We start from the raw sequence: 27370 nt of genomic DNA, 5'->3' as shown, positions 1-27370 counted from the left end.
CGCCCCCACCACCTGCCTGGATGTCGTTTTGTCCTTCCTAAAGTACTTTCACAGCGGCTTCGTTTTCTGTGTTTGACAGACGGGATCATGAGATTCTTGGAGATTATATGACAAAATTAGGCATTTTACCAGTTGCAGAGCGGAGACTAAGCCTGAGATTTAAAACAAAATCATTTAATTCCCAGGGAAGTCAGATGTGATCCTTCTGGATATGAAGCATGCCGTTTCTTTTCTCCTTGTCTCTTGAAGACCTCAGGGTTTGGTGTCATGTCTCATCCCTGCGGCATCTTCATCGTGGAACTATGCTGTGTCCTGCTGGCATGGCCGTGGGACTCTTCCGCCTCCCTGCCTCCTGGTGGAGAAGGAACGGAAGAGAAAGTGGCTTCACGGTCTCTCATTCTTAGTCATGTATAAATAAAACTTGAGAAAAATTGAGAAAATATGCATGAATGATTTCCCAGTGTTTTCTCAAGTACTGTTGGAATGCAAATTAAATAGTAATCAGAAGGGAATGGGTTGTCATTTGGATAAAAAAAAAAACAAAAAACTTTTACTTTACCAAGAAGAGTACCTGCTCAAAATTCTTTTTTTAAAAAAAATTTTTAAATTTTTTTGGCTCTGCTGAGCAGCACGCAGGACCTTAGTTCCCTGAGCGGGGCTTGAACCCATGCCTCCTGCAGTGGCAGCACGGAGTCTTAAGCACTGGACTGCCAGGGAAGTCCCATACTCGAAATTCTTAACGTTGGGGTTGAAACCACGTTTTGCAGTTTAGACCTTACACTTTTGTTCCCTGTTGACAGTCAGGAAGCTTAGCTGATGCTGTGGAGTGCTGCTGCTGTCCTCACGCCATGCCGGCGGAAAAGGGTTTTGCCGATGCGTGGCAGAACTAGAGCGTGGGCCCGCTTCTCTTCTGTCAGATCCTATCTTTCGGCTGCTGCTAAAGAGTCCACCTGCCAATATGAGAGATGCAGGAGACACGAGTTCAGGCCCTGGGTCAGGAAGACCCCCTGGAGAAGGAAGTGGCAACCCCCTCCAGTATTCTTGCCTGGGAAATCCCACAGAGAGAGGAGCCTGGTGGGCTACAGTCCATGCGGGGGTCGCAAAGAGTCGGATACACTGAGCCCGCACGAACTCACGCACTTGTTCTTCCTGACGTGTGTGTGCTGGGCCCATCACACAACTTCACTTTTACGATTTTAATCACCATAACCAGAAGGACAGAATCTGGACATACCCCTGTGCGGACAGAATTAAAGTCAGAAAGAGGGTCCACATTCCCAGCTGGGGTTTTTCTCTGCTAAAGTCAGGACTTCTGGTTCACTGGCGTGTCTGGTGCAAAGGACTGAGTGATAAATTGGGGCTTGGCGGAGGGGAAGGTGGTGGGGTGGGAAAGTGCACTAGGGGAGAGGAGAACGGAGGAGTGGGAGTGGAGACAGAGACAGTACAGACGCGCCTTCCTCCCGAGGGGTTGAGAGGACACGTCCCGCCGAGCTGCAGGAGCTGGAAGCCTCAGATTGCGTCCAGTGACCTTGAAGGTTGGGAAGATGCTTTCCCTGCCTCTTATCTGGCTCAGCCACCACAGCGGTAGGTGCCCAGGCCTTGGTCCTGGCACAGGGATGCACTCTCACTCCCGCAGTGCCCACCCAGCTCGCTCCTCCTCCACGAAGCAGCTCGGCCGCAGCAGGGACACTGGGCGACATCCGTCATCCCCTGAGCCTCAGCTTCCTCGTTTGCAAAATGATATTCAAAACACGAACCTCTCAGAGTTGTCTTCTGAACAAGAAAAAAGAGACAGAAAGTCACCCAGAACAGTGTGTGACACACGGAAGGCAGTCTGTGAATAGTGGTTAATATTGTTATTTTGCTGAAATAATAGCAAAATGGTCATTGTATTTGTGCCGTCTTGTTCAGTGGCTCAGTTGTGTCCGACTCTTTGCGACCCCATGGACTGCATGCAGCCCACCAGGCTTCCCTGTCCTTCACTGTCTCCTGGAGCTTGCTCAAACGCATCTCCATTGAGTCGATGATGCCATCCAGTCGTCTCATCCTCTGTCACCCCCTTCTCCTGCTCCCAATCTTTCCCAGCATCAGGACTTTTTCCAGTGAGTTGGCTCTTCACACCAGGTGGCCAAAGTATTGTGGCTTCAGCTTCAGCATCAGTCCTTCCAGCACACATTCAGGGTTAATTTCCTTTAGGATTGACTGGTTTCATCTCCTTGCTGTCCCAGGGACTCTCAAGAGTCTACTCCAGCAAGTCCAGTGGCTTCTGACCTACTGGAAGGATCTGAAGGAAGCGTTCCCTTGAAGGCCGTGGTGCTGAACCGCGGTCCTCGTATTCTTTTCTGTCTCTTCCCGCATCTGCCCTTTAACAAACTGTCATCTCTGCCTGTGTCTGTAACCCCTGAGGCAGACGTTCAAGGACGAGTGGCATTTGGGGGTGGAGTGTGAGATCCTCTTTGGAGAGGCAGGGCGCTTCTCTAGAAATATTATTTTTTGAGGTGTATGATTTCAGAATTAAAGTTTGTTTTTTCTTTTTATTTTAAAAACAGTATTATATAGAAAATTCAATGGACTTCCCTGACCAGCCAGTGGTTAAGACTGTGCACTTCCAATGCAAGGGGTCATGGGTTCGGTTCCTGGTCAGGGAACTGAGATGCCACATGCCGCAAGGTACTGCTTAAAAAAACAAAAGCAAGCAAACAAACAAACAAAAAAACCCAAAAAGAAAATTTGAGCTCTACAGATGTGCATGAAACAGCCATAACCTTGTGTCAGCATTTTGGGGAGTGATCCGTCTTTGTGTAGAGGTCCGCATAAGCGCAGCTCCGATAGGCTGATGGGTACCTGTTTTCTTTCATGTAACAGCGTCCAGTAGAGACTTTTCAAGTAAATGACCACATGTGTGCACCGTTTTCCTTTTAAATGGCTGCACGTGGATGTGTTGGAACACCTAAACAGTCTCATCTCAGGGAATATTTTGATTGCTTTTAAATTTGGAGGGAAAAGCTTTTATTGAATATCCTTATATGTTTTTGCTCATGTGACCAGTTGACCTTCTTAGCATGTATTTCTAGAAGTAGAATCGTGGATTTAAGGGCATACAGGTGGAGAGGTTGTGTGGAGTGCGCACCAGCGGGGTCTGAGGGTCCGCTGAGAAGTCTCATTAGCTGAGCGTCAGCTCCTGCCTCACGCACCTTAGCAGCCCTGGAAAGGAAGAGTGTGCTGTGCTAATTGATGAGTGTTTGTTTGATTCAGCCATTGGTAATGCTTTCCCAGAACATGAATAATTCCACTGTTTCAACACACTAAGCGGAAGTTGAAGCATTCTCATTTCATCAATAAAAACACTCAGGGACTCAAACAGCCATCTACCAAAAGCACTGAGCGGAGATTTTTAACCCCGATGTTGACTTCTGCTCTGACCTGGCCCAGGGAGGGTCGTGTATCAGGTTCCATTGTCAGCACCGCCTCAGGAGGACCTGGACGTGCCCAGCATGAGAGCCCAGGGTGAGGCCGGCGGGCAGCAGCCTGGGGAGGGGAGTGCAGGGGAGCCAGGGCCGGGATGCTGCCTTCGGGGACGGGGCGGAACGCTGCACAGATGACCTGGAGTGAATTATCTTTCTTCATCTCTGAGAGGAAGGAGTGGGTTGAGCCCACAGTGGCGATTAGTCATTCGCAGAGGACTTCTTGGCCTCAGGCTTGAGTTACAGGAAAAAAGAAGGTGGAGTTCCATGTTCTATGGGTCATTGTTCTCCTTGGAGACGGAACTTGGTTGCTCTTCAGTTTGGGGCCTCTGTTCCCTTCCATTCCCAGTGACATCTTTCCTGTTTGTTTATAGGATATGGGTGGTGTGAGCTAGTTAGGAAATGGGGAGGAGAGTGAATATGAGAGAATATGAATCGAAAAAAGGTCACTGCTGGGCAGACCTGGGCTTGAAGACCCCAGCTTGTCACGAAGCAGCATCTGATGTTGAGCAGGTGTTTTTAGACTTGGAGCCTCACTTTCTGTGTCTATAAAACATAAGGTGATGCAGTGTGTTGTAAAACGTGTAGTCTGTAAAGCGTAAGGTGATGACCTTGAAGTGTCCCCGGATGGGTGGCTGACGCAGCTTATAACCAGGGCAGAGGCTGCTCAGGGTGGCGCCCGCAGGTATAGCAGGTGCTGGCGCGTGTTGGCTTTCCAGCCCTCCTGTCTCTGTTGTCCTGAGGTCCAGGAGGGAGGGATGGAACCAGCAGATCCTACGCGTGTTCATGGGAGGAAGAGCTGGGTCTGCTTTAGTGTCGCCAGGGACGTTTGAGAGACCAGTGCTTCAGCTGGTCTTGCTGGAATTTGGACGGACCTGTGCCCACCAGCTTTCCATGTTGTGAAGTTACGGCTTCGAAACCAGCCTGCCTGTCTCAGAGTCTGTCGAGGAACTGCAGTGGGACTGGGTTGAGTGATGAGCGGATTCCTTCTCCAAGAATAATGTCCAGTTTCTTTTAGAGCTGGCTCATGGGTGATTTCCTCTTCTCTTTGTAAGTTCCCCTGACACACAGAAGGAGATTGGTGAGACGGAGGGCACACACGCTCATCTCTTCAGTTGCCACATAACGATAACTGCTCTGAGATGCGCACCGGCAGATCTGAACTGTCTCTGTGCCCCCCAGGGGTCTCTGGTGTGGAGTGTGGTCCTAGGAGGAGAAAGTCAGCCTGGGGACCTGGGAGGGTCAGTGGTGTGGGGTGAGCTGTTGGGTGGAGGGGAGGAGAGGCCCCCGTCTCTGCTCTGGGGAGGGGTCTGCCAGGGCCAGTGACTGCAGCCTCTGCCTGAGTTTCTGTCTGGTGATGATGGTGAGTGGCGTGGATTGAGCGGCGTGGCCAGGGCCAGGCAGAGGATGGTCATGGGCAGGCAAGCAGTGGCGACCCTTCCAGGAGTCTTGTCGGATGATGTTATTTTTCTGCGGAGACATTACAAAGGAGAGAGGAATATGCCCGTGGACACCTGTTAGGTAAGAATCCAGAATTCTCTTCTAATGCTTGTGCTCTGCTGTTTTTCTTTCCTTTGCTCAGCCACCCGACAATGGGCCGCCACCGCTCCCAACATCCTCTCTCCCGGAAGGCTACTACGAGGAGGCCGTGCCCCTGAGTCCCGGGAAAGCTCCGGAGTACATCACCTCAAGTGAGTGGCCTCCCGTCTGGCCAGGGTGTTACGGAGCCCCCCGTTTCCTGGGGTAAAGGGGAGTTGGAGCATACCCAGCAGCATGGAAGTTTAGAGTCAGGAGAACCCAAGGGAGGGAATATAGGAAGGACTTTGAGAAGTCTAAGGTCCTCCACACACCTTGGGTAATTTCAGACGGTTGTCCTTTTTTGTGACTCAAAATTAGTGAAATCCCGTTGCCATGGGAATATGTCTCAGCTAATGAAATGTGTTCCCTTTGGTCAGAAGGGGATGGCCTTTTGAGGCATGCGCCCATGGGGTCCCCGCCAGCTTGACCAGGGCATGTCCCTTGGAGGCTGCATTCATGGTGCCGCCAGGAGGGCGTGTCTACAGGATACATACAAAACAAGTAGACATATCATGGCTGTTTGTTTCATTTTTAAATTTATTTCTTGTTCAAGTATGGTCAAATTACAATGTTGTGTTAATTACTGCGCTAGAGCAAAGTGACTCAGTTATATCCTTTTTTGTGTTCTTTCCCATTATGGTTTATCCAGGATATTGAATAGAGTTCCCCACACTGTGCAGTAGGACCTTGCTGTTTATCTTTTCCGTAAATACCAGTTTGCATCTGCTAACCCCAAACTCCCAATCCCACCTCTCCCACCCCCACCCCCTTGGCAGCCACCAGCCTGCCCTCTGAGCCCCCGCCTCTGTTTCCGCTTCACTGAGAGGTTCATTTGTGCCATATTCTACGTCCCACATGTGAGTGGTATCACATGGTCTTTGTCTTTCTCCGACTTGTTTCACTTAGTAGGATGATCTCTGTGCCCACCCATGTTGCTGCAAGTAGTGTTGTTTTGTTCTTTTTTATGGGTGAGTAGTATTCCATTGAACATACATACCACAGCTGCTTCGTCCATTCACCTGTTGATCAGCATTTAGGTTGTCTCCTGTTTCTTTTCTTTCCCTTCATTCATACAGGTTTTACCAGAATGTTTTTGCCTAAGTTAGGGCTATCACGACGTGGCTGTTCTCTTCCTGCTGGGGACTCAGAAGTGCCCCTTTATTGGCAGCTTTCACATTCACAGAAAGAAGCACATGCTGGCTTTGAACACCTTTTTGTAGTGGTGTCTGGGGTTTGTTTCTAGAGCTTTGGCTTTCTTTCTCCCCTTATACTCTTCAGTCCATATAGTCAGAGCTGTGGTTTTTCCAGTAGTCATGTATGGATGTGAGAGTCAAACCATAAAGGAGACTGAGCACTGAAGAATTGGTGCTTTTGAACTGTGGTGTTGGAGAAGACTCTTGAGAGTCCCTTGGACTGTAAGGAGATCCAACCAGTCCATCCTAAAGGGAAGAAGTCCTGGATATTCATTGGAAGAACTGATGCTAAAGCTCCAAAACTTTGGCCTCCTAATGCGAAGAACTGACTCATTTGAAGAGACCCTGATGCTGGGAAAGATTGAAGGCAGGGGGAGAAGGGATGACAGAGGATGAGATGGTTGGATGGCATCATCGACTCAATGGACATGAGTTTGAGTAAGCTCCGGGAGTTGGTGAAGGACAGGGAAGCCTGGTATGCTACAGTCCATGGGGTGCAGAGTTGGACACGGCTGAGCAACTGAACAACAGCAAAAAGTACTCTGGTGGGCAGCATGCTTTGTCTTGTGATGATACAGACATGGCCTCTCTGAGTGTGCTGACTTAGGGAACCCAACTTGCCTTTCCCATTAAACATGGATAAAATGGGAGTGAAAGACTTATTAGCTTGTGTCTTGGGGAGACTCTCCGTGCCTGTCATCCCATCTCCTCTGTTTTCAGACACATTCTCCTTCATCCTCACCGTCTGCCTGTCACCGGAAGTCTCTGCTTCATGCAGACTTGGGGTTTGCCATCTTTCTCTCCCCTGGCAGCACGCAAGCAGAGTCGTTAGAGCAAAGCGGAATCTAACTTGCTTGTTAGCAGGAGATCCCCTCGGGATGCTTTGTGAACACGAAGAGAGACACACAGAAGCCGGGCGGGCTGGACTCCAAGACCCAAGGGCCTTTCCCGCTCACTCACGCCTCCTCTCTCTGGAAACTTCCTACAGAGGCTCAGCCCAGCATCAGTAGATACTCATTGTTCTGAATGAGGTCTGAGTGAGAGAAGGGATTGTTCTCTCATGAGAGGGCTGTGAAATCTTGGGTCTTGAGATCTGGAGATTAAATATTTTAATTTCTCTTTCATCTTAGAACCATTTGGCAAAAATGCATTTAAATCATTTCTTAAGCATCAACTGCCTCAGAAGATTTAAAATTATGTAGAAAACACACAAAAGTTAAACGGCTTGATATAATTCAAAACTTCATTGGGTCCCTTTCTTTCTGAGAGCAGAGAATAAAGAACAAAAACATCTTGATGAGGGTATTTCCCAACTTTGGGGACATTTGGTCCCAGCCGTCTCCTGCCTCCACTCCCCCTTCTTCCAGCATGCTTTCAAAACTAGAAATTGATAGTCTTTTTGTTTCACCTGTGGGAGCCTGTGGTTATTTTCGGTCCAAGAAGCCCCACCTGGCTGGGGTGTCATGTCCTGAGTTGCTGACGGGCAGGCCCCTTGGGTTGAGCTCATTCCAAGGAAAGAGTCATGGAAGGACTGCTGCTTGGGGAGATAGTGGGTTAGCAGAGCTCACACTCTGGCTTCTTAACCCAAGCATCTGTGGCTGAACCTTGGCTGCAGGCAGGGACCCCTCCCAGGGGACCTTGTGGCAGGGGGCTGAGTCCAGGTCTGGCCAGGGTCACACACCCTTCACTTACTGTGGACTTCAGGCAACTTTGTTGAGCTCTATGTCATGTCCGGTTTGTCAGAGAAGCAGGACCATGATAAGTGTTGTAGCGTGAGGGGTGTGTGGTAGACACGAGACCCTGTGCAGTTGTGGGAACCCGGGAAGGTGAGTGTCATAGGACTGGCTGTCATCAAGGAGAGCTGGGTGAATCCTCGGGGCAAGGAAGGTTGCTGGGAACCCCCTCTGCCTCTCACCTCCCCATACGGGTCCCCGCATGAGAGGCTGGACCATGGCTCCACGGAGCTGCATGCCTAGCAGTCCCTTGACCTGCCCGTGTACTGGCAGCCACTTCCTGTTTGCCTTCCAGGTCACTCACAAACTTCCTGTGTGGCCAGTCCTAACCTAGAGGCCTGCAGGAAAGGGAATTTAGGGGAGTGCTGAGTTGATACAGTGTGAAAGCACCACCGTTGGTCTTGGCTTGGTTTGGCACCCACGCACCCCTCTTTACCCATGGTGAGTTTCTGAACAAAGACAGGAGGAGAGTCATGGTTCAGTCTAACACAGTTCAACTGTGGCCGGAAACTCCCCAGTTCCCCAGGGGATACAGTGTCCTCTGTCCACTTTGGGTGACATTATTCTCTTGTAGCCAAGTTATACTCTCCCCCTTGAGTGACTGTAACTGTTGGGCCTGATGGAGCCCGATGGAGGAAATAGAGCCCAGTGGAGATGATGCAGTTTGATGGAGCCTGATGGAGATGATGGAGCCAGATGGGGGTGATGGAGCCCGATAGAGATGATGGAGCCAGATGGGGATCTGGATGAAGGTGGTGGTGATGGAGCCCAATGGAGATGATGGAGTTGGATGGAGGTGATGGAACCTGATGGAGGTGATGGAGCCCAATGGAGATGATGGAGCCAGATGGGGATGATGGAGCTGGATGGGGATGATGGAGCCCGATAGAGATGATGGGAGCCAGATGGGGATGATGGAGCCGGATGGGGGTGATGGAGCCTGATAGAGATGGTGGGAGCCAGATGGGGATGATGGAGCCTGATGGAAATGATGGAGCCCAATGGAGATGATGGAGATGATGGAGCCAGATGGGGATGATGGAGCTGGATAGGGATGGAGCCCAATAGAGAGGCGCCTGCTCTGGTGTGATGCTGCGTGCTCCTTGGTGGGTGGGATGACCTGGAACTACAGTGGGGCAACTTGGGCTGGTGGGAACCTGATCAAACTTTTAGACTGTCCTGGGGTCATTTCCTGAAAATGACCTGGTTCTCATCAGAGATTGTCAAAGCTGTGCTCCAAAACCCCCCCTGGGAGAGCATGCCGAAGGCTTCTGTGTCAGTGTCTGAAACAGGGTTGGGCTGAGAAGCAGAAGCACCTCAAGGTGGCACGGGAGATTTACTCCAGGGCCTGGCCCTCACACAATGTGGAGCTGCTGAAGGAGTCAGTGGGAGGCTGTCCCCCAGCGTGTGGAAGGAGAGCTGGACACGGAGTGGAGGAGGTGTGGACACACCATTGGTGACTCTCTGCCCTCCTGCCCACCTCCATGTCTTTCCTCACTTTGCAGAGGGTCCTCATTACCTCCTCACCAAATCATAAACTCCAGCACCCACAGTGAACTCCTTGATGAGGGCACTCTGGACTCTGCTGGGAGACCGCCCAGGAGACTGCTGCGTCGTCCTGCGTGCTCAGACTGTTACTCCCAACTGCTTGGTTTGCGGAGTTGACTGACATTCTTCTAGCATGATTCCATCAATCCTGCTCTCTGAGAAGAAGGTGGATCATGAACTCGCTGTCTTTTCAGCTGTGGACCTCAGCCCATCCTCCCCTTGATGAGAAGGGTGGCCAGGGCACAGTCTGCTCTTTCAGTTCAGAATCTGAACTGCTCTTTCAATTCAGAATCAGAATCAGGCTCTTTCAGTTCAGAATCAGAATCAGCCAAAACCTTCTTCCTCTATCAGGATGTGCTCACTGAACATTTCTTGCATGAATGAAATGAAATTTTCCCATCGCTGGCTGATTTAGTCATTCATTCTTTTGTTCATTGGTTCACTCAGTGTTTAGTGAATTTGATGTTCTAGAAAGTGAGTTAAGCGCTGAGGGGTTCATGGCCCCCCAGGCGGCTATGAGCATGGTCTTTCTAGGATAAAATAGGACTTGATCCACTGCTCGACTGAAATCTGTCAGCAAACCTTGGCCCTCGGAGTAGCTCGTGATCTTTCACAGGTTCATGGTTTCTTCCCTGGGCCCTATGTTCCAACCACACTAAACTTAAAAAAAAAAAAAACCAAAACTTTATTGTAAAACATGTTTATCAAAAAGTGCATAAAATATGAATATACACTTAATGACTTTCCATAAAATGGAACATCTAAGTGTTACCACCCGGTCAAGAAGAGAGCATTGTCAGCCCTGGAAACCCCCTCCTTCCTTTTGACAGCCTCCCCCCGGCAAGGGTCGCCCCTGACTTGGCTTCGGGGACAGTGACATAAATACTGTTGAAAACCAGAAGGCTCGGGGCTGTTGGTACAGTGTTTTATACTTTTCATTGCTTTTGCAAACCGTGTTCCTTCTTCTAGACTCGTCCGTCTGGCTGGCACCGGCTCCTCAGCATGGGGGTCAGTGGCTTTGTCCCGTCTGCTCCGTGTGCTGTGCGCACCGCTCTTTGATCGCCTGCCTGCCTGAGTTCTTGAAGTGTGGATCTGGAGATGGGTTTATTTAACTTTTGTTACAATTTGAATTTAAGCAGCCGCCGCGGCTGCCATGCAAACACGGGTGTTGGGTAGAGGTAGATGCTGGCGTGGGGGGGGGTGGGGCGAGTGTGCGCCCGCACACATGTGTGTGTTGCTGTGGGGGAAGGTGTACAGAGGAGGAGGAGGAGGAAGGCCTTGACTCAGGCAGCACGGGAGGGAAGCCTGGACTCTTCTCTCCACGGCGGTCTGTAACCTACATCCTTCAGGCACTTGAATCCCCCACCCCCACACATCTCGGCACAGCATCCTTCCCACCATCACGGCAGACGCCTCTCAACGTCACCCAGCTTCAGCCCACTCTCCCCGCCGTTTCCAGAGTTACCTCTAGGGTCAGTTACCCTAGTCTAGACTAGTCACCCTAGTCTCTTCCGTAAAATCCTCTCCTGACTTGTTTATTAGGATTTAAAAGTTAAACCATCAATCTCTCTATTCCCCACCCCCCTTGTTAAATAATTCTTTGCAAGGAAGTTAACATACACACATGTCTACTGATTACAGATTACAGTACAGTTTCCAGTGAGTTCTGTTCTGTAGAAGGTAGGCCAGTTCTTGTGCATCCAGTTGCTTCAGCCACAGATTCTCCTTATCTATCCTTCATTCCTCATTGAGGTGTTCACTCCTCACATGTATTATGAAAAGCAAATGTATTCCAGATGTGTCTGGAGTTGAGGGAATGCTGAGGTGAATCAGACACTGCCTCCAGGACCTTTTGATCCAGCCGGGCTGAAGTGATCAAGATCAGACAGTCGCTCGTGTTGATTCATCACTTTTAAGATGCCAGCCATCCTTCTGAAGGCTTTGCATTTTTAAGTTGAGCTAACAGTTCTCCAGATGATGATGGCAACATCACCTCAATGGACATGACCTTGAGCCACCTCTGGGAGATGGTGAAGGACAGAGGAGTCTGGCGTGCTATAGTCCACGGGGTTGCAAAGAGTCGGACGTAGCTGAGTGAACAACAAATAGCAGTTCTCCCTTCCACACATACGTGTCACTTGCTCTGTGCCACGTCCTTTGCGAAGCGTGGGACAGTCACATCCAGCAAGGCAGTCTCCCTTCCTGCAGGGGACTGACAGCTTGATGTGGGACAGACAGACAGGGGTGACAACACAGTGGCTAAGTTATGTGCTGAGTGGTGTGGAAGCCGAGGGGAGGGTCGTCTCACCTGGCATCTGAGCTCAGGCTGCCGTAACAAAACATCATCCACTGGGTGGCAAAATGATGCTTTTTATTTTCGCAGAGTTGTGTAAGCTTGAAGTCCAAGATCAGGGCTCCAACATGCTCAGCTTGTGGTGAGCGCTGTCTTCCTGGTGTACAGACACTGCCTTCTACCCATGTCCTCACGTGGTAGGGCGAGAGAGCTCCAGGTCTCCCTCTTCCTTTTCTTCTCAGTGGATTCGGACCCACTCACATAACCTCACTTAATCATAATTACCTCCTGAAAGTCCTGTCTCCAAATACAGTAACATTGGGGTTGTAGCTTCAACACATGAATGTGGGGGGCACCCAGTTCAGTCTGTGGCCATCAGTGATCCAGGGGAGGACTTCATGCAGTGGGTGCTCTGAGTTAAATCCTCAGTGATGAGCATGCATCCAGGCAAGGGGAGGAGATGGAGCGGGATAAGCAGGGAGCCTGGGTGAGAGCAGCATGTACACAGACCCCGAGGAAGGGAACACGGGCTCCAGTGGGGACCCTGCAGACACCCCGGTATGTAAGTGTTGATGTGCTGCAGGGTAGGGAGGGCGCGTGTGGACCTCTGTGACAATCCCCAGGGTGGGCTGACTGAGAGGGGTGGTCTGGGTCTGGATCTTGAACCTTAAGAAGGGTTGGTGCGTGTGGTGATGCCAGGAGGGAGGAGGGCACTGCAGACTTGAAAGAACTTTAAAAATGTATTTATTTATTTGACTTCATTAGTCTTTGGTCCCCGTGCACGGACTCCCAAGTAAAAGGCGCTGGATCGCACAGGCTCAGTAGTTGTGATGCATGGGCTTGCTTGCCTCTCGGCATGTGGGATCCTAGTTCCCCAACCAGGGATCACACTCAGGTTTCCTGCATGGGAAGGTGAATCCTTAATCACTGGACCACCAGGGAAGTCCTGAAAGAACTTTCACATCAAGGTGTGGGTGGGAGTTTCCTTTGGCAAAACCCATTGTTGAGTAGGGGTCATGGCACCCAGCAAGAATGTTGGGAGGATTTAACAGTGTGGGGCCTGCAGGTGCTGAAGTGGTTTTTATAAACGCAGAATTCTTAGTCACTTCATTTGAAAACTTTATTGAGTTTCTACTACCCAAGTCTGAGTTATTTTTCCCCTAGTTTTGCCAGTTGATGTTTTCCAAGCACCCTGAATGCAGGAACCCCTTCCTCACTTACTAATAAAATAATGGAGCCCATAGGTCATCCTCAAGATACGGTTTTTGCAACTAGGTTTTTGCTCACCTTTATTTCTCATCTTTGACAGATTATGACTCGGATGCAATGAGTAGCTCTTACGAATCATATGATGAGGAGGAGGAAGATGGGAAGGGGAAGAAGACACGGCACCAGTGGCCTTCGGAGGAAGCCTCCATGGACCTGGTGAAGGACGCCAAGATCTGTGCCTTCCTGCTGCGGAAGAAGCGCTTCGGGCAGTGGACCAAGTTACTCTGCGTCATCAAAGACACCAAATTGCTGGTAAAGCCTCGCCACTCGGTTCTATTGTGTAGAGTCGGTGAGACGCAGTGGGCCATCTAACTAGGTGGAATCTGTACCCGGGCGACGTTCCCATTGGTGGACACAGGCGGAGCGGTTAAGCGCTGGCCCGTGCCTGCCGTCAGCGAGCCCGGCTGAGGCTCCCGTGGCTTTAACGCCCTTTTCTCGCCAGCTCCCTGAGCACTCAGCGGGCAAAGCCACCCCCGCCTTGGGCCGGCGTCTGCGGCTCGTGTCAGTGGAGATGCACGCTGCTGGGGCTTGCCAGACGTCGCAGGATGGGTTTTCTCATTTGTAGTGAGTCAGTGAATTCCTCAAAGCCAGGTCATCGAAGGCGGATGGGCAGGCCAGGCGAGGTCTGGGGGACGGTGCCCGGGAAAGGAAATTCTTTTGGAAAGCTAAAGGCTGACTCTCTTTTCTTTTTTTGTAACTCAGGGAGGCAGAATAGAAAGAGTAAGTAGCAGGGGAGTGGGGGCAGGAGGACACACACCCTTTGCTGCAGGCGCCAGGCCACCGGGGAGCCTGGAGGGGAAGCGGGAGCCTTTGAGACGCATCCTCTGTCCCTCCTCCCTCCTCCCTTCCCAGCTTCAGAAATCACGGTTGGTTGTTGGAATTAAGAATGTCAGACTGTGTTTTTGTATTTTGTTTTTCCTTCAAATGAACCTTGGGGAACAAAAATCACTCAAGATTCTATCATTAAACGAGAACAGATGAAGGTATATGATTCTGTATCTCACTTTTCAGTGGAGCAGATGACCTCCCTTTAAAAAAAACAATCTCATCTGTGAATTATGGGAATCTTATTTTACTAGATTCTTAGGACATAGTATGTTTTTTGATTCATGGTTTTGTTCAAAAAAACACTTTTTTTAAGCAGTGAGAGTACATGTTTTTTTCCACATGTGTGGCCTGAATTTCTCCCAAATTTAGACTATGCCAAACAATGATGATGCCACGGGGGAATTTTAAAGTAAAGAATGAAAGAAAAAAAAAGATTAGAAAGATTAATATGGTCCGTATTTACAATCTGACATAATGGCTGCAAGATGTGGATATGTTATATAAATGTTTTAAAAATACACAGTTGGCTTTTTTTGTAAAGGGCTTGCCTAGTGGCTTAGCTGGTAAAGAATCTGTCGCAATGCAGGAGACCTGGGTTCGATCTCTGGTTGAAAAAATTCCCTGGAAAAGGGAAAGGCCACCCACTCCTGTATTCTGGCCTGGAGAATTCCAGGGACTGTGTGTATAGTCCATGGAGTCACAAAGAGTCAGACACGACTGAGCGACTTTCACTTCACTTCTCATACAAAAGAAGTTTTAGAGCACGCTATGGGAAGCCTGTGGTCGGGGTACGGTCAGCAGTTGTCAGAGGTGCCGAGTCCATCCTCTGCCCCAGCCCCTTCCCTTCCTGCCTCTTGCTTCCCTCACTGCTCATCTGCTTCTCCCGTCACTTAACAGGTTTCCCATCTTCCAAACTGGGATGATGATGCCATTTAGAGTAGCTATAAATATTTAAGAAGGGATGAATGGAAAGCCATGCAAAACCACTGTCTTTGATGAAATGCAGAATCAAAGTTTTATTATGAAACTTTTTTTCATTCAAAAATGACCTATGATCCAACTGCCCAGATTACTCCTGTTGACACTGAAAAAAAAAAGAAATTAACAGTGAGAAAAGCAAGTGCTATCTAAGTCTCACAGAACAGAAAGCTGTAAACGGAAAACAAAACAGCAGCCTTTTCCCTTAAATGCCCCCAGTGCGTCTTCCCATGGGTGCCACCATGACCAGCTTCTTTGAATGTCCTTCCAGAACCCATTTGTTTCTGCTCCCAGGCAGCTCTCTGGTGGACACTGAGATGTACCCAGACCCCTTCTTTTCAATGCCCTCCCTTGGACCCTGCGCTCAACTAGAAAGCACAGCTTGGCAGACATTTCTATCTATTATATGCTGATATGTATACTCTTCATAAAATGATTCATCTGTGTTTCAGAAATAGAGTAGGGATGAGATAGGGAGACATGAAACAACATAAATTGTGGTGTATCCAAGTGCTGTGTGCCCACGTTGGAGCAAATCTAATATATTCATGTCACCTATAGAGGAAGCTCCGCTAGAACATAAGACCCATCAGGCCTTGATTTCCCTGCCGAGTCACGTCCTGGTGCTGGCTAACTCTGCTGAGTTATGAGCAGGTGTGTTTGCACGTACACAGAGTGAGGTGTGGGTGTACAGCGGGGCTTTGTGTGTGAGTCCCAGGATCTTCAGGGACTTCAGTCTCTGAGCGTCTCTGCTCTTCAGTCGGACCTCCAGGTGCTTCCCCAGTGCTGTTTTCACTGCCGTAGTTTTATCCGTAGTAAGGGACTTCCTTACACCCTTACTCTGATTTCTCCTGTCCATCACAGTGCTACAAAAGTTCCAAGGATCAGCAGCCCCAGATGGAACTGCCGCTCCAAGGTTGCAACATTACATACATCCCGAAAGACAGCAAAAAGAAGAAGCATGAACTGAAAATCACCCAGCAGGGCACAGACCCACTTGTTCTTGCCGTCCAGAGTAAGGAGCAGGCTGAACAATGGCTGAAGGTAACTTGTTGCTTTTGTTTCCGAGCCAGTTTCTTTCCCAGACCTCTTCCTGAGATCTGTTTTTTATTTAATATGCATTTTTTTTAATGCAAGCTCAGGCGAATAGTGGATTGACCTGAGTAGTTGTGTCTTTGATGTCTTGAATATTCTGATTACTTTGAGGTTAATCATTTTAAATTTTGTCTTCAAAAAGGCATTCTGCCTCCTGTTTGCAATCTACTTCTAGTAACTTTCTCTTTTGGTTTGATTTTATCGTTTTGCTTTGTCATGTCCGAAGTGAAGTGTTAGTTGCTCAGTTGTATCTGACTCTTGTGACCCCATGGACTGTAGCCTGCCAGGCTCCTCTGTCCATGGAATTCTCTAGGCAAGAATACAGGAGTGGGTTGCCATTTCCTTCTCCAGGGGATTGAACCTGGGTCTCCTGCGTTGCAAGCAGATGAGCCTTTACCATCTGAGCCACCAGGGAAGCCCATCGTGTCTGGATGTAGTTTTTTTTTTTTCCTTGCTCAGTTTCCCTGGGCCTTTTAAATCTGTGAATTTAAGTTTTTTCTAAGTTTTGGAAAAAGTTTTCATCCATTTCCCTTAAAATGTAACTGCCCCATTCCCTTCACTCTCCCAAATAATTTAAATATATGTTAGACTTTTTCACTATTTTCTACTTTTATCTTCTCTTTTTGTTTCTCATCCTTATTTTCCCCCTTTAGGTTTGTTAATTTTCTTCTTGTTTCTTTCCAGATCACTGTTTCTGTCTTTAGCTGTATCTAATCTGCTAATAAGTTTGCTCTTGTTCACTGGGTTCTTTATTTTGTCTATGGTAGTTTTCAATTCTGGAATTTCTAGTTGTTTCCTTTTAGGAGCTTTTGTTTGGCTTTTCTCTCCATAACAAGCACATAACAGGCATGCTTCTTTTGACTGTGGTTTCGATTGAGTTTGGACCTGGGTCTGTAACCTACGGTTCCTTTTCTTGTGTATGTCATTTTGTCTTCTTGCCAGGTTATCTGATGATCATGCTGGTCATTATACTAAAGTTTGGAAAAAAAATTATTATAGTACATTTTGATGTCAGCTCTTCTGAAGTATAATTCAAATATCCTACAGTTCATCCTTTTAAAGTATGATTCATTGGTTTTCAGTTGATTCATAGAGTTGTGCAACTAACAACATAATCTAATTTCAGAACGTTTTTACCAGCCCAAAGAGAAACACTGTCTTTACTGTGTTAGCAGTCCCTTCCCCCAGTTCCAGCCCCAGCCCCAGCCAACTACTCATCTGCTCTCTCTCACTATAGATTTGCCTGTTCTCAGCATTTCCTGTAAACACACTCATGCAATATGTATCCTTTTGTGACTGTCTTCTTTTACATAGCATAATGTTTTTAGATCCATCCACATTGTATCTGTATCAGTCTGTCATTCCTTTTTATTGCTTTTTGTGTCTTTTCTAAGAAACCATTTTTTTAATCGAAGGCCTGAAAGATTTATAACTATATTTTCTTCTGATAGTTTCATAGTGTTAGCTTTTAAATTTAGTCTGTGATCCACTTTGATTTCATCTTTGGTTATAGTGTGAAGTAGGGGTCTAGTCTCATTCTTTTTCTTGTGGCATCCAGGTATCCCTCTAGAAACAATTTGGTTCTTAGCTCAATGGCTTCATTTTTCAGAGAGCATTTTCATTTGCCTACGGTACAAGCTTTGGTAGGCACTAGATCTCCAAAATGGGTTTAATCTAATTTCAGAACTTGAGATTTTTCAGAGCCCTCCAGATGACCTGCAGTCAGGCCACAGTCCATTAAAGGGCAGGCTTATATTTATTTCAGTCTTACTCCAGCTCCTAATCTTGGGGTCCTACTCTTAAAGGTAGGGCTTCCCAGGTGACTCAGTGGTAAAGAATCCACCTGCCAAGGCAAGAGACGCAGGTTTGATCCCTGGATTGGGAAGATCTGCTGGAGAAGGAAATGGCAGTTAACTCCAGTATTCTTGCCTAAGAAATACCAAGACAGAGGAGCCTGACAGTCCATGGGGTCACAAAAGAGTTGGACATGACTTAACAACTAAACAATAAAAGTGTGGGGGTTTTGCTGGGACCTTGTCTTTTCTGTGCCCTAAACCCCAACTTTTGGTTCCCATTCCTCCAGAGCTGTCAGAGTACTAACTGGCTTCTCAGCCACCTCCTCTGGGGAGTAGCAAAGGCAGTCCTAGCTCCTGGCCTGCCTCTCCATATTTCCATCTACTTCTGGATCACGGCCGGGTAATTCACTATGATAATAGCTATTTTCTGCTTTTAGGAAGATGCTGTGTGTGTTTCGTCTTGCTTTCCTGATTGTCTTTATCAGGAGGATTGGTCCACACCTTCTAGTCCATCACTGTCTGATAGTACTTGCTGTGAAGAAGACTGGGACGGAGTGGGAAAGCCTGATCAGACGTTCTATAATGATGGTTCTTATAGTAAGATGCCAGTGTCCATTAAACCCAGAGCCCCACTTCCCCCTCCTCCCCTGGAAAAGCATAGGGCCAGACTCTGCGATGACAACAGTGATCATTTCTGTTGGGGCAGAGCACATAGATGTGGCTTTTCGCATGTCTGTAATTTGGGAGATGGAGCAGAGCATTTGTTTTTTTTAATGGGAGTCCTGTGATCCAGAGTTCCGGCTGCTGAGTTTGCTTAGCCTTCCAGACACAGAACCTAATATGTCACATGTCAACCCCTGCTGTTACCAAAGTACTTTTCCATCGTCAACAAAGCTGCCCGAAAAAGTTGTTACTATTGGCCATTTCATTTTACAGGTAAGGTACTGAGTCCCAGGTAGACACAATGGCACACCAGTCAACCTGTGGTGGAGCCAGGAGTGGACCTCAGAATTTCCTGACTTCATTTTCATCTTCATTCTGCTGGGCCATCTGACAATTTGCCATTTTCTCTTTTTATTCCTTACTTTCAGGTTCTTAGCACCATTCCTTCAATAAGGAGGGAAAGAATGAGGCAATAGATGAAGAGCCTTATTTATGATTCTGTTTTCTTCACCTGGTTACCTGTATCTGGGCTTTTGTGTTTACCTGTTTCTTAGGGGAGAACCGAGAAAGGATGCTCTGAAACCTAAGCGTTCTTCTGTCTTCTCTCTATTCTCTCAGTTTGTTGACTATTTAGCACGCACCGAGTTGTAGGTCCCTTCTTAGGTACACCGGTCTGACGTGAAATCATGTAGAGTTCACTGGGTTTTGCTGTTTCATCAGGAAATAATATTGAGCTGACTGTGCTGCTCACAGACATGCAACTGAAGACAAAGCTTTTTCCAGAAGTCAGGTGCTAACGGGGTGAAACAATCTCACATCTATTTCAGCAAATGTGAAATTCAGTTCAGGGGCGTTTAGCCAATTTCAGAGTGATGACTCTGTCAGTGGAAGTTGAATTGCAAGAACTTTTTAGCATTTGCTCACATTTCTTTAAAAAGAAGTAAATACCTGGTAAATTACCTTTTTCTAAAGGGTTTACCTTAATTACTCCAGTTAATGTTTGTGCTTCACTCCCATTGCATATTATAATACAGGAACCTAAGAAGTCTTGATTAGAAATGGAAGTCAGATGGCAAAACTAGTTTTAATCAGATATAAAATTTTAATTTTTTAAAACCGGCAGAGATCTGGGATGTTTTAGTTTAGTTTCATCCAGATATTGTCTTTTGATTGGCTGCCTTTTCAGAATCATCTGGAATTTAAAACAGAGATTTCTAATGATTTGGTACCTAAGAATGTTTTTTTTTTCTTTTTAGTTTATGTCTTTTACCCTTTTTAAGATCCTCAAAGCCACAAGGTATACTTGAAACATGCCTCCTCTATTAATTCTCTCTCTCTCTTCCAAGATAACTTTTATCTAGAATTGGGGCTTTAGTATTATTATCTAGGTATGCTTTAGAAATACTTTTTACTTACGCATGTATATACTCATAAACAAGGGACAATATTATTTTTCATGTTTAAAATTTCTGCATAAATGGCTTCAACCTGCACATGTCTTTCAGCCAGCTTGCTTCACTCATCTGTTTGTTTGCACACCCTCACTCTCTTGAACCATGCGTGTTCTCACGCATGTCACGCTATCCTGGACCATGTTCGTGCGTGTTCTCACTCATGTCGCCTGGTCTGGGTGTCCTGGTTTTTCCAGGATGGAGACCATATACTGGAATTGCTGAGTTTGGTATGTGCACATCTTCACCATTCCTAGAGCTTGACAGATTGTTTTCCACGGTCCTTTGTATAACTGAGCTTCCTCCAGCGATGTGTGAGAGGAATCATTTTGTGTGTGTCCTTTTTTCTTTTACGTATGCAAGCAAATAGAAATGCAGATTTCAATACCCATCCTCCCACCCTCATAAAAAGGGTGTATTCTGCACCTTGGTTTCCCCCCACCAAATAGAGTAATTTGGAGATTTTTTTTTTCCAAATTAAAGAATAGAACACTTCCTTTTTTCTCTCTTACACTACATAGCATTTCACTTTATAAACAGAATATGCTTTAAAAAAATCTGCCTACTTATGGATATTGGATTGTTGTCATCTTTTGATGTGACAGAGTTAAGTAATATTTGTCCTATGTCCACAATATCTCACACTTTTGCTAGTCTGTAGGCTAAATTTCCAAACAGAGTAATTATTTGTATGAAGGTTACAAGGGTTTGTAATTTTGAGACACAGATAAATCACTCTTCACGGGAGGTTTACCGGTTCAGCTTCCCATCAGCTGTATGTGTGTGCCTCTTTCCCCACTGTCTTGCCAGCAGAGTATGTTACCAGCCTTTGAATGTTTGCCAGCCTGGGAGGAGAAAATGATATCTCATCTAGTTTTAATCTGCATTTATTGTCTTATGAGTGGCATTGGGCATCTTTTCATGGAGTTTAGGAGCCTACGGCTGTGTTACTGTTTCTGTGAACTGTTTATATCCTTGGGCCTCTTTGTAGATATCCTGCTCAGAAATCTCTTTTTAAGGAAACTCCCGATTCCAGAGGCCAAGCCAGGTTTGGTAGTCACCGCTCTAGCTCAGCCTGCTAATTTCCACTTGGATAGAAGTTCTCACGGAAGAAGCAGGGTTTGAGAGCACAAGTAAGCTCTCAGTCAGGTAGGCTGTGAAGGTAAATAGCATTCCATAGCCATTTTCACTAAAGTTTTATTTGGTTCTTATAAATGCTTCTGAAATTCATCATAATAAATATAAAAAAGGCAGGAGGGAGAAGGGGGTGAGCTAGTCCTGCGTAGAGAGAGTGTCACTAGAGGGCAGACTGGAGCCCGACCCGGAGTTGTGATCTCAGCTTCAGAAGCCTCTTCCTGAATGTCTCAGATGAGCTACTTGACTTCTCAAAACATAGAGTTTTCTCATCTATGAAATGAGAGGGGTGGACAGAACTATTTCCTTTTGGAGTTGTGGTGAGGATACAGCCACATGAAAATGAAAGTGTTAGTCTGACTCTGTGACCCCATGGACTACAGCCTCTGTCCACAGAATTCTCCAGGCAAGAACACTGGAATGGGTTGCCATTCCCTTCTCCAGGAGATCTTCTCAACCCAGGGATTGAACCCGCTGCAGGCAGATTCTTTACTGTCTGAGCCACCAGCATTAAGACCTAAAGCATTTAGAAGAGCGCCTCGCCTGTATGAGCACGTACGTACGGGCAAGCTGCTATAGTTGGTGGTGTTAATCGATTTACAAGCTCCTGCTGACGTCCGTTTGGAAGTCAGGATGACAGAGGATGTTTTCAGGGGCCAGAGCTACAAGCGTCCACCTCCCTTCCTCCTGCCCTCCTTTGTCCATACCTGCAGGGAGACCGGGAAGCACTGTCCTCCCGTGTGCCCTCAGACAGGACACCATGTGCCAATTATCTGCCACATCCCCTACTGCAAAATAAACTAATAAACATCCCAAACAATCCTTAAATAGTTTATACCAAAGATAATTTTTTAAAAAAATTTGCCTACTCTGGGTCTTGGTTGCAGCGTGCAAGATCTTTTTTTAGTTGTGGCATGTGAACTCTTGACTGTGGCATGTGGGATCTAGTTCCCTGACCAAGGATGGAACCCCAGGCTCCCTGTGTTGGGAGCGTGAAGTCTTAGCCACCGGACCACCAGGGAAGTCCCCAAGGAGAATGTTCAAAGGAAGTTGTCTGCACTGTAGACACCACTGCCCTTTTCTGATGAGAATCTGTGAGAGTTCTAGTGCTGACTTTGGTATAAAGTTCATCCATCCTTTTCTTGCTCTTTCCACCCCCCACTCCCTGCTGGGCAGCATTGTCCTGTTCTTACAGCATCTCCTGATCTCAGGCTGCTTTAGAGGAATATAGTTGAGAAGAGTTTTCACCATGATTTAATATGCTAGGAGAGTATTGTGGTTTTACCAGAGTTCTCAAGGAGAATCACAAATTGGTTTGCTGTATGCTTCAGCTCAGAGAACCCCATCCTGTTTGTCCTTAAGTGAAGGTCTTTCAGGACTTCCTGGTTGGTCCAGTGGTTAAGACTTTATCTTCCAGTGCAATGGCTGTGGGTTCGATCCCTGGTCAGGAAGCTAAGATCCCACATGCCTTTCAGTCAAAAATCCAAACAAGCAACAGAAGCAATATTGTAAGAAATTCATTTGTTGTTGTTCAGTCTCTTTGTGACCCCATGGACTGCAGCACGCCATGCCTCCCTGTCCCTCACCGTCTCCCGGAGTTTGCCCAAGTTGGTGTCCATTGAATCGGTGATGCTATCCAACCATCTCATCCTCTGCCGCCCTCTTCTTGTAATTTTAATGTTTGACTCATCTCTAGGGCCACTCGTATGGAATTTGTCTCATGAGTTTACATCCTATTTCATGTGCTCTGTGTAAAAGAAGAGTAGCTGCTCCTGCTACTTACAAGAGATTTTAAAACACCTGTGACAGGAAGTCAAAAGAGATCCTGAGAAAGATATACGACATGTGAAGAGACAGGGAGTTCCGGGAGAAAGATGGAAACTATTTTTTTAATAAAGAAAAATGCTAGAAATGAAAAAAGAATAATTCATTAGATGGGCTTCAAAGCACACTAGACACAGAGGAGGAAAGGACCAGTAAACTTGAGGAGAGGTCAGTCTAAACATCCACCCAAACTGAATACATGGGAGAATGAAGAGAATAGGACAGAGTACCAAAAAATCCATGGGATATTCCAAGTGACCTAACACATACAAAAAGAGAGAAAAATACTTAAGAGATATAGCCACAAACGGTGCAAAACTGTTGAAAGACATCAACCCACAAGAACAACAACAAAGAAGCTCAAACACTGAGAAAGATAAAAACGTATAGAGCTATACCCAGACACATCACCGTCAACTGATAAAAAGCGAAGATTAAACAAATCTTAAAAGAAGTCATAGAAAAAAATGAGACATCACATTCAAAGGTACAATTGATACAAGTGGTGGCTAAGTTCTCACAAAGAGTTAACGTGAAATAAAGACATTTCCAGTCAAAGCTGAAAGGAGTTATTTCAGGAAGGTCTGCTCTATTAGAAATAATTTTATTTTAGTAATTTCTTTAGAGTGAAGGAAAATGATGTCACTACATGGAGGCCCTACTTCAAAAAGAAATAAAGAAAAGGGAGATCCTGGGTGAACACAAAGACTTTTCTTTTTTTCTTTTTTTGCTACATTTTTCAACTTTTTATTTTATTTGTCATTTTTTTAAGTCTCTATCGATGTGAACAGCTGACTCATTGGAAAAGATGCTGATGCTGGTAAAGACTGAGGGCAAAAGAAGAAGAGGGCTGCTGCTGCTGCTGAGTCACTTCAGTCGTGTCCGACTCTGTGCGACCCCATAGACGGCAGCCCACCAGTCTCCCCCGTCCCTGGGATTCTCCAGGCAAGAACACTGGAGTGGGTTGCTGTGCCCTCCTCCAGGGGATCTTCCCCACCCAGGGACGTGGGCTGCCATTGCCTTCTCCAAGGAGCAGTAGAGACGGAAATAGATGCTATTTCCTGCAGAGAGGGGCGTGTCCCTTCCCCTGTTCGCAGCTCCCAGGGGGCTGCCCCAGTCCCGCCTGCAGTTGAGGCAGATCTGGGCGGGGCTGTGGCTTTACTCCGACTCACTCTGCTACTGCTGTCACATGCTTTCAGGGCTGGATCTGGAATTTTCCATCAGTGTGCTCAGGTTCTAAGCTGTCGTGGGAGCCTGGAGCTCTCTGTGTGCCTCAAACACACGGTGGTTTTCCGGGCCACCTTGTTTCCCCGTTTGGCTTGCTGACGGCCAGCGCTTTGGTTTGCTGGGGCCTTCTCTGTCTGCAGGTGTGTCTCTGGCTCCCCATGCCTTGGGAGAAATCCTTCTGTCCTGGTGTGTCTCTAGCTTTTGCAGGTTGGCTGCCCTGTACTCTGGGAAAGCCCAGGTCTCCCTGGAGGAGGGGATCGTCTTCACTGCTGCTCTGGAGCAGCTGCCTTGCGCTTGGCCAAAGTCCCGTGTGTCTCGGGGCACATCCCTGAACTCAGCTTCTTTGGCCCTAGGCTTCCTGGCTGTTCTTACACCCTCAGTACAGAAGCAAGGGAAGGAAGTGGCGGGTGGGTATAGACTCGTTCCGTCACTGCGTCTCCTTGAGTTTTAAATGGTCTTGCCAGCCTTCATGTGGCTGCTTGAGCTTCCCCGGTGGCTCCGCTGGTAAAGAATCCACCTGCAATGCAGGGGACCTGGATTCAATCCCTGGGCTGGGAAGATCCCCTGGAGGAGGGTATGGCAACCCACTCCAGTATTCTGGCCTGGAGAATCCCATGGACTGTATAGGCCATGGGGTCGCAAAGAGTCAGACATGACTGAGTGACTTTCACTTCACTCCATCATGTGGCTGCTAGAAAATTTCTGGTCCCTCCTCCACCCCTCTGTGATGGGTCCCTTCCTCCTGCTGTTCTGCCGTTTGTGAGGCAGCTGGTGTCACTTCCTTCTTAAGAAGGACTCTCCACTTTTGAGAACTTAGCTCACTTAAGCTTCTTTGTATCCTCAATGCTTTAATGAGTTAAAAAAATGCTACAAATTTTTTAGAAAACATCATCCACACTGTTTTCTCAAGGTGAGAGAGGCGGCCTGTGTGCCTTTCTTTGTGGCAACAAAGGTCAGGAGACCCTGTGCTGCCCTTTTTATTCATCAGTCTTGCTAGAAGTTTATCCATTTTATTAGTTCTTTCAGAAAAACCCCCAGTTTTTCCACTGTTGATTTTTTTCTATGATACTGTTGCTTTCTATTTTATTAAGTTCTCGTCTTTCATTTTGTTTTGGCTTAATTTTCTACAGTTATCCCAGTTTCTTGAATTGTATACTTAGATACTTAATTGTTAGCCTTTTGCATATATATATATATATATTTAAAGCTATGCATTTCCCTCTAAGCACAATTTTAGCTACATCCTCTAGTTTGATTTTTTGTGTGTTTTTATCATTTAATTTAAAATATTTTCTAATTTCTGTTGTGAGTCCCCTTTTAAGTGACGATTTATTTGGGAATATATTGCTGAGTTTCTAAGTATTTAGTGATTTTTTTAAAAAAATTTATCTGATTCTTTTAAATTTCTAGTTTAATTCCACTCTAGTCACAGAACTTTATATGGATTCACAAAGTAGACATCTTGTAAACTTGACTTATTGCCCAACATGTAGTCAGTTTTGGTATAGATTCTATGTCTAGTTGTAAGGGGTGTGTATTATACATTTGCTGGGTGTACTCTTCTATAGATGGTTATTCAACCACAGTCATGAATTGTCATGTGAAGATCGTCTACATCCTTACTAATTTATTTATTTTATCAGTTACTCCAAGGGAGAGATGTGGGAATATCTACTACTTTGATTCAGAATTTATCTATTTGTCTTTATTATTTCCTTTGGTTTTTGCTTAATATTTTTGAGGCTGTGTTCTTTGTTACATACAGAATTTAAATGGTTATATTTACTGGGAGTTAAAACCTGAAATGTCCCTCTTTCAGTGTTTCTTGCTTAAAGAATTACTCTCTGATTAATCTGTAGATTAATAATCTTCCCTAATGGTACCTTTATGATGAACAGAACTTGTTAAATCTGAAATCCAGAATATCAGGTCTTTACTTCTATTGTTGTCTGTTGTTTATTTGCTAAGTCGTGTCCGACTCTTTGTCCAGCTGTAACCTGCCTGACTCCTCTGTCCGTGGGATCTCCCAGGCAAGAATACTGGAGTAGGTTGCCATTTCCTTCTCCAGGGGGACCTTCCCTACCCAGGAATTGAACCCGCATCTCTTGCATCTCCTGCGTTGGCAGGTGGATTCTTTACCACTGAGCCACCTGGGGAATCCTTTTTTTACTGGTATAGTCGGTGCATTTTGCATCCTGCCCCCCAAGTTTTAGCATATTCCAGGTCATCAAGATAGAACCTGTGTTTTCTCCCAGAAGTTTTCTGGAGCTGTCCATTTAGGTCTCTGATTCATACATTTTGGTTCTCATGTACAGGATGAGATGTGGGAGTCAAGATTCATTTTCTTACGTCTGTGTAGTCAGTTGTTTTAGAACCACTGAAACACCAATCTCCACGATTGGAAGTGAGTCGATCGTGCTGTGTGTGAGCCCTTCCCTGGGCTCCGTGTTCTGTCTCCACAGTCTGTTTGAGCATCCACGTGTCAGTGCCACAGTGTCTGGATTGTTGCGTCTTTAGAGACAGCCTTGAAGTCAGCTAGCATGTGGGTTCCAGCATGGTTCTCTGTTTTTCTAAATGATTAAAAACTTTGAAATCATGTTTTTAATGTGTAAAAAGTCAGTGCTGTCATCCTGGTTTTTAATTTCTCCTTGTTAAGGCCACACCTTTGTGCTTGAAACAGATGTTTTTTCCTTAAAAGAACTGTCATACAAGGAACAATGCTTATTAATCTTGATGACAGCCTGTTAGAATGACAGAAGAGTGAATGGAAAGTCTGGAAATCTGGAGTGTATTCTAAGAATGCCTTTAACTCATTATGATATTTTTGGTCATGCAACTTTCCCATTTATCTGTCAAATGGAAGTAATACTGATCAGAATGATCAAAAAGCTAGCATGGAAAAGGTATATAAATGCTCCCTTAGAATTGTAATAAACACTTAAAATATATGATTTATTGGTATCACCTCTTAGGATTCCTTGTGTGAAAAACTCTAAGAACTCTCTAACTTCAATTACTTTATAAAACAAATGCCAAGTTCCCTTATTAATATAAACTCCTATTCGCCCATTTGTCCTAAACCTTTCATCCCAGGCTTTCAGTATTTTGAAAGATGGCTTCAGTGCAGCAATGAAATATCTTTTCACTACGTCACGCACACCCCTCTGTCAGGTATGAGAAGCCCGGGGCCTGTGTTTGGCCAGGACATGACTTGACAGAAACTTCTTCAAGGGTAGCTGCCAAATCTGTTTCTCTCCTTTTGGTCTGCAACTTCCATTACCAACAACGCTTGCCAA

At 46.4% G+C, this 27370-nt stretch overlaps 1 protein-coding gene across 2 annotated transcripts in view; it reads left to right on the top strand.

The window, feature by feature from the left end:
- Nucleotides 1–27370, top strand: part of AFAP1 (actin filament associated protein 1) — a 147780-nt gene that overhangs the window by 65985 nt on the left and 54425 nt on the right. For both annotated transcript variants that reach the window (XM_043447567.1, XM_043447566.1), the window contains exons 4-6: nt 5047–5155; nt 13119–13330; nt 15749–15928. In XM_043447567.1, the coding sequence (XP_043303502.1) occupies nt 5047–5155; nt 13119–13330; nt 15749–15928 (501 nt within the window). The remainder of the gene's footprint in view (nt 1–5046; nt 5156–13118; nt 13331–15748; nt 15929–27370) is intronic.

This window comes from Cervus canadensis, chromosome 26 (assembly GCF_019320065.1).
Source record: "Cervus canadensis isolate Bull #8, Minnesota chromosome 26, ASM1932006v1, whole genome shotgun sequence".
Classification (NCBI taxonomy): Eukaryota; Metazoa; Chordata; class Mammalia; order Artiodactyla; family Cervidae; genus Cervus; species Cervus canadensis.
Note: the sequence above shows the minus strand (reverse complement) of the source record. Positions and strands in the feature narration are given on the sequence as shown.